Raw genomic sequence first — 7,833 nt, forward strand, 5'->3', positions numbered from 1 at the left:
AAAGATTATTATTAGGGATGAGCGAGTATACTCACTAAGGCACTACTCGCTCGAGTAATGTGCTTTAGCCAAGTATCTCCCTGCTCGTCCCTGAAGATTCGGGTGCCGCTGCAGCTGACAGGTGAGTTGCGGCGGGGAGCGGGGCAGAGCGGGCGGGAGAGAGGGAGAGAGATCTCCCCTCCGTTCCTCCCCGCTCTCCCCCCGCAGCTCCCCGCCCCGCGCCGGCCCCCAATCTTCAGGGACGAGCACAGCGATACTCGGATAAAGCACATTACTCGAGCAAGTAGTGCTTTAGCGAGTATACTCGCTCATCCCTAATTATTATTATTATTATTATTATTATTAAACAGGCAGTTGCTTATTAACGAGCACCTGCCTGTTTACACGTACCGATCATCGTTTGGTTTATATGGCTGCATAAACTGAATCACGAACGAGAAGTGAATTCTCATTTGCCATTCGGTCAGCGCGTGCATTTACACGGAAAGATAATTACGCTGATCAAGAATCTGAAAGGGTATCGGCCTGTGGGAAAGTGCTCTAATGTGGCTGCCAGAATTTGTGGCACAGGACTTGGAGGGACATTACTGTACAGCTACAGCCATATTGCTAGTAAGCCGTGAGGGGCAGTGAGGTAATTCAGCTGTGAGCGCATTTCGCGCCTTTTTATCCTCCTTCGCTCTCAGCACGCAGAGCTAGAAGTCACGTGACTACTGCCGTGCCCGCGCGCACACTGCCGTGTCACGTGATCCCCAGGTGCGCGCCTCTCGACTACGCATGTTCCCGGAAGCAGAAGCGATGGTTCCGGCTGCGATGAGTGTGACCGACGGAGGAGAGGGAGAGTGCAGGAGGAGGAAGGAGTGAGCGTGCGGAGGGTCTGTATCGCTGAATGAAGGGCTCCATAGACGCGTTCATTTAATCTCTTTTATAATGGTGTATGTCCTATCCCGGTCACTGACTGTCTCAGTACATTCCTCTCAGGCTTGTAGTCCCCATCTCTATCATCTAATTTCCATGTTGTCATCTTTATCCTATATCTGGCCCACTCCTATTTTGGCAATGGGGATCTATATGTATATTTGTGTGATAAATTGAAACTCATTGATTTAAAGGGGCCGTCTGGTTACATCTTAAAGGCAGATGACAATGTACCAACAAATCCAGCCCGTCTGATGATACAATGTTGCAGCTGGTTTCTGTTGACAGTGGTAGTCAGCTGACCGCCACCTGCCAATCAGAGGCTGCAGTGTCAATCAGCACTTATAACCAGGGCACCATGACGCCAGGAGTTCGCAGTGGGGATGTTGCGGTCTCGGATTGGCGGGTGATGGTCACCTGACGTCTGCTGTCATCAGAGACCAGGAGTACAGTGGGGCTGGATCACCGCGGACAGGGAAGAACTGCTGGATTTGTTGTTTTACTACATCTGTATTTGAAAAAGTAACCAGACGGCCCCTTTAGGGGTCCAGATGGGGCGGATTTGTAGCGGAATTTCCATGCGGACACATTGCAGGGAAATTCCGCAGCATTTACAGCAGCGTGGATCAGATTTTAAAATCTCACGGGTGTACAGCGCACACAATTCACGGTAATCATCCACCCGCGTGAGCCTGGTGATAAATAGGTGATAAAATTTGCACTAAATGGTGCGGGTATGGTGGTAGGCTTTTTGCTGCTGATCCGCTGCAGATCGGCCCCCGTGTGGACACAACCTTAAAGGGGTTGTCTCGCGAAATCAAGTGGGGTTATACACTTCTGTATGGCCATATTAATGCACTTTGTAATATACATCGTGCATTAAATATGAGCCATACAGAAGTTATTCACTTACCTGCTCCGTTGCTAGCGTCCTCGTCTCCATGGTTCCGTCTAAATTCGCTGGCAGCTTGCTTTTTTAGACGCGCTTGCGCAGTCCGGTCTTCTCCTCTCTGCACGAGCCGCTTCAGTGTGCTCCCCGCTACAGCTCTTCTGCGCATGCGCAGACGAGCTGTCACTGCTCGGGAGCACGCTGGAGCGGCCATTCTGTACCATCCTCTGTTAGAGGAAGGTGCAGAGCCGCCCAGCTGTCCTGAGAAGCCGCCCAGCTGTCCCGCCGTCCTGCCCAGGTAAGTGATGGGCCGGGGGGGGGGGGGCACTGTGCTCTGCCTGCACAGACCCACACAGAGCAGTGCAAGGGCTTTGAAAAACCAGCAGAAGATATTGCCGATATGCCGGCAATCTCCTGCTTTGTTTACAGGTTGCCGTAGAGACCATCGGCTTGTCAGAAGCAAGCCAATGGTCTCTGTGGCAGGGAGAGCTTGGTGCTTGGCTGTCAGAGGACAGCTAGGTACCAGGTCTTACAGCAGAGATCAAAGAAAACCTCCGATCTCTGCTGTGTTAACCCTTTACATGCTACGGTCTATGTGACTGCAGCATGTAAAGGGCTGTCCCCATCGGACCCCCGGAATGTGATCAGGGGTCCTGATGGGTCCCTGTGGAAGTCCCCTAAAGGGCCAAAAAAAAAAGTAAAAAAATTTATAAAAACACTTGGCTCCCTTTACTTTGTAAAAAATCAAAAATACAATCACACATGTGGTATCCATGCGTCGTAATGACCCAGAGAAGGAAGTTAATACATTATTTAGCCCCTTAATGACATGGCCCCTTTTTTTCTTTTTTCCCCATTTCTTTTTTCCTCCCCCCTGTTTAAAAAATCACAACTTGTCCCGCAAAAAACAAGCCCTTATATGGCCATGTCAATGGAAAAATGAAAAAGTTATGGCTCTTGAGACGCAACTGCAAAATTAGTTGAAATTCAATGATTAGACCATTTTAAAAAACCTGCCCTGGTGGGCACGACAGGGTGGTAGGAAACCCGCCACTCAAGGGGTTAAAGAGTTTGACTGAGAGTTTAAGAAATGAAACTTGGTGAAGGGAATGTAATAAAATAACATATTACTCGTCTGATAAATGTACTGTCGCTCTGTGGCCGTGCTTCATCGGTTCCCATCAGTTTGTATTTGCCTGAAGCGAAAACGAACCCAAGCGTGTGACTTCTGCAGCCAGTCATTTGCTTTAGCAGTTATGCTATAGTATGCTGATTGGCTGTGTAATGCCGGTATATGCCATCCGTCTAGGATAAGGACTTATTCATACGGGTGAAGGTTCCATCTGTGTGCTCAGACCCATTATAGCTTTTATGGCTATTCACATGGCGCCATAGACTGTGTGCAGCATGTCTTGTGGTCCCTATCATGTGTGAGCACAGTACATGCAATGTCCACTGGCCCCACAGATTGGACAGCACCACCCATAGGTGTCCTTGTACTGTTCGATGAAAGCTGCACCCAAGATTCTTAGGGGTAACTCACATGTGGCTGTGTGAATGAGTCCTAATAAATAAAGGCCATTGGGGACCATCACAATATCCGTACTGGAGTGACAGCAATTTAAAGGGTTTTTTTCAGGCAAATACTATTGATCCCTATCTTCAGGGATCCGTTGCTTGGGGTCCTGACCGATTAGTTGATCACATGCTCATTGTCGGCGCCACAATACACTGGTACGGAGTGGAAGCAGTTAGCTCTGATGCCTGAGTAGTGGCTGGGGCTGAAATCGGTGAGCGCTGTGCCTGCAATTGGGGCGCCGGCCCTTGAACAGGGGGCAGAGCTGACTGCTTTCGCTCCTTACCCCTGTTTGTTGTGGTGCTGACAGCAGTCACCCAATCAGCATATTGGCCAACTAGTCTAACGTTTCCCGCAGCTAGTCTAATTTCTTAAACTCTCGGATGACCCCTTTAATAAACTGAAACTGCTCGAACCCTTTAACTCTTGTCCATCACTTTTTTGGTCATAATGCAATATGGTTTTAATTGACTTTAAGTGGTAAGTAATGTCGCGTTATTTTTATGCAAACTTATTTCACGAGTCCGGTTAATAAGATGCTTCTTCTTTCTTTTGACAGAATGCCATTTCGATGATACAGTATGTTGGTCACCGCATATTTGGTCCTCGTTGGCCTTTTGGCTCTGTGGGCAGTGTTGGAGTTCTCGGCTTGCCATTCAAAAAGTTCACCCACCAGCAACGCATTAGGCAACCCAGCGTTCCGACAGTTTCAACATGACTTTTTCAGGGCCTATTTCCCTGCATTGGCAGCAGACTGGCTGCAAGGTCCCTACCTGTACAAACTGTACCAGCACTACCACTTTCTGGAGGGACAGATTGCCATCATATACGTTTGTGGCTTCGGGGCCACTGTGCTGTCAGGTTTGGTGAGTGCTCCCCTAACAGGACGTCTTGGTCGACGGAAATCATGTATACTTTTTTCTCTTCTCCTTGCAGGGTGTTACGTGTGCAAACTGTCTCAGGACTATTTTGTGCTCCTGACCGGACGCGTTCTGGGTGGATTCTCGAGCTCCTTGTTGTTTTCCTCCTTTGAATCATGGTATTCTCATGAACATGCTGAACATCATGATTTCCCTGCAGAATGGCTCCCTCATACCTTCTCTCAAGTTGCTACCTGGAATGGTGCCATTGCTATTGTTGCAGGAATAACTGCAAATGCCTGCGCAGAGTGGCTAGGATTGGGACCAGCATCACCCTCTGTGCTAGCCGTACCACTGCTAGGTCTTTCTGTAGCCCTAGTCATCCGGGAATGGGACGAGAACCGGGGACAGAGCAGCAGCATTACCCGGAGTTGTAGCGATGGCCTACGATGTCTTCTGAGGGACCGCAGGGTATTGCTTTTAGGTGCCATACAGGCATTATTTGAGAGTGTGGTTTACATTTTTATATTCCTTTGGACTCCTGTACTGGATCCTCATAATACTCCACTTGGAATTGCTTTCTCTGGCTTTATGGCAGCAAGTGCAACGGGTTCATCACTTTACCGACTTGCTACTTCAAAGAAATATCACTTGCAGCCCATGCACATTCTTTGCCTGTCAGTACTCATGGTTTTCTTCTCCCTCTTCATGCTAACTTTCTCTACAGCACCCGGACAGGAACGCCCAACGGAGTCCTTTCTCGCTTTCCTTCTCATCGAGCTCGCATGCGGACTCTACTTTCCAGCAGTGAGTTTTCTGAGACGCAGACTGATCCCAGAAAAGGAACAAACGGGGGTAATGAACTGGTTCCGAGTTCCCCTGAACCTCATCGCCGGACTGGGTCTCCTTGTGCTTCATGACAGTGACTATCAGAGCGGTACGAGAAACATGTTCAGTTTGTGCGCCGTCACAATGCTGCTCGCACTTCTCAGTGTGGTTGGCCTCTTCTCAATGGTGAGGAATGACTCTGATCTACGGATGCCAAGTTCTGAGGCTGAACCCAGTGGGTCCGAACTTTAAGATCTACGGATGCCAAGTTCTGAGGCTGAACCCAGTGGGTCCGAACTTTAAATTTGCTGTGAATAAGACTTTGTTCGAGGGCACAAAATCTTAACTTGATGAGGTTTCTATACAGACTGGTGCACTTTTGTAAGCCCTGCTGTAATGGTGCACATTTCAGGTTTATTACCTAGGATGGGTACCAGACAGTGACTGCGGCCATATCATAGACTTTTGTTACAGCATACATTAAAGTCTGCACTGATAGCACCAGGTATGATGTGTAGGCGGCTCTTGTTCTGTGTTCTACCTGCCATGTGAATGCTGGCAGCATGGGAACTAAGTCTCCGCACTCACTTTGATATCCAACTATTGATAGGAATGTTACAAGTGAGAACATGAAACTCATTGGGATTGTTTTAATGCAGATGCCAGTAATGTTTCATCATTTTTTTTTTTTAAGAAGGGAGGAGAGCAAAGCCCTGTATTGTACTCCTGTAGTCTCAGTAAATAGAGCTGCCAACCCTACATAATATAATGCATCCTTGTGGGCATTGAGCAGCAAGCTAGCATTCAGAATGTGCCCGAACAAGTGGTCCAGCCAGAAGCGGGAAGACCTGTCCCTACGAAGAAGTCAAGCATATACGTATGTTCAGTCTGAGCAGCGCTGTTCTGCAGCAGCTGCTGCCTGCACTACGACGTACACACTGCAGCAAAAATGACCTGATAACTTTATGGGGTGCCTCAGTACGGTTACTACAATACCACATTTATATCGTTTTTGGTTTTTTTGCTGTACTACTTTTTTTTTTCTTCAAAAATATATATATTAATTTATTTTCTGCTGCCATCTTCTGACAGCTATAACTTTTATTTTTTTGGACACCATAGTTGTACAAGGTCTCATTTTGTGTGGGACAGCCTGTAGTTTCTGTGGTACCATTCTGGAGTACATACAACTTTTTGATCACTTATTAAATTTTTTTTGAGACAGGGTGACTAAAGAAGCACAATTCTGGTGTTATCTGAGCTGTTGCGCGGTTGTCGGCTGTAAGAAATAGCCGGCGCCCACATTGTATGGAGGGAGATCACCCCGCCATCTCCCTCCATACACCCCCCCCAAAAGGGCAGGATGTAACCTTATGTACTGTATCGTTAAAGGGGTTTTCCAGTGAGAATACTACTGATGACCTAGCCTCAGATTGTGTGCCCGCTGACTGCTGCAATCACACATGGGTCGGAGCTGAGGCAGCGGAAGTCTCTGCGTTTACCTTTTGTGAAGTGGCTGGCACTTGTAACTCCAGACACTGCTCCCATTGATTTCTACTTCACAGAGGTCGAAGCAGAGACTTCTAGTGCTTCGGCTCTGACTTCTGTATATTTACGGAGTTGTCAGCGGGCACATAATCAGCTGATCAGTCAGGGTCCTGACCGACGGACCCCAGCCGATCAACTATTGATGACCTATCCTGAGTGTATTCTCCCTGGAAAACCCCTTTAAAGTGGGATCCCATTATAAAAGGAACACTAACCTTATTTTCGTGCAGATGAGGAATTACTAGGACAACGTTGACTACTTCTCCTTCACCTTGTAAAGTGTGTAGTGTACATGGGAAATGGATCCCAGATGTTTTATCACAGCCTTGTCAAGACATTATAGTTTATTGGCAGTCTTCCTGCCCAAATGACAGTAAGAAGCGGACATATGAGGAGGGCTGGTAGGTCCTCTCACATATGTTGTTCAACCAAAGAACTAAGGAATGCACGGATATCGAGCCCAACTTGGTAAAATGAACTAGAAGCTATACAAAGATATTAGTATTTTGGTTTCATGCCAACTTGAGGTCCCATACGTATCCATTGTGTCAGGATTTCCCAGTTGCAGTATTTCTATTACTCCCCCAGCTTATGTTTGGCCATAACGTGTGTGTGTGTGTGTGTGTGTGTGTGTATGTATATCACTGGGCGAAACATTAACTTATGCCGTACTTTACATCTAAACAAATAGTTATGAGTTGATGGATTTTGCTTGGCTTTATTCAGACTACGGCCTCCTGCAGACGGGCAGAAATTCCGCGGCAGGATTTCCTATAATGCAATCCTATGCACACAACCGTGCTTTGTCCATGTGAAAACACGCGTGGAAAACAAATCGCGGCATGTTCTTTTTCTGTGCGGGCCTCTGCAAGACCCGCACAGAAATGTCACTAGTGATGCGCCAGCTCTGGCCGGCAGCCAGCACACAGCGCGGAGAGGAGACGCCAGGAACGGGTGAGCCGCAGCAGTCACTGCAGGGGCACGGGTCTGAGAATTCTCACAGCGGGATCCTACCCGGCCGTCTGCAGGAGGCCTATTACAGCCATAAATATGTTAACAGGATCTTCATGTACTCTAATGAGGGAATATGATTTAAAGTGACCATTCAGATATTACTTATCATGTATTAAAAGCTCTTATACTGCAGTGGAAGGAATTAAAGAGATCCTCCGATTTTTGGATAAAATTCTGTCTGAGGTTCAGCGGCAGGGGGG

The 7,833-nt window shown here is 47.6% G+C and overlaps 1 protein-coding gene across 2 annotated transcripts; it reads left to right on the top strand.

The window, feature by feature from the left end:
- The first annotated feature begins 751 nt into the window (after positions 1-751).
- On the top strand, positions 752-5,577 carry MFSD5 (major facilitator superfamily domain containing 5). 2 transcript variants are annotated; one of them, XM_066584231.1, is made up of 3 exons: positions 752-875; positions 3,943-5,296; positions 5,348-5,577. In XM_066584231.1, exons 2-3 carry the CDS (start codon positions 3,965-3,967, stop codon positions 5,372-5,374), a joined length of 1,359 nt encoding a protein of 452 aa, XP_066440328.1. In that variant the 5' UTR covers positions 752-875; positions 3,943-3,964; the 3' UTR covers positions 5,375-5,577. The 2 variants fall into 2 exon arrangements, with proteins under 2 accessions (XP_066440328.1, XP_066440327.1); XM_066584230.1 differs by having other exon boundaries at positions 3,943-5,577.
- Positions 5,578-7,833: the final 2,256 nt, after the last annotated feature.

Source organism: Eleutherodactylus coqui, chromosome 1, assembly GCF_035609145.1.
Source record: "Eleutherodactylus coqui strain aEleCoq1 chromosome 1, aEleCoq1.hap1, whole genome shotgun sequence".
Classification (NCBI taxonomy): domain Eukaryota; kingdom Metazoa; phylum Chordata; class Amphibia; order Anura; family Eleutherodactylidae; genus Eleutherodactylus; species Eleutherodactylus coqui.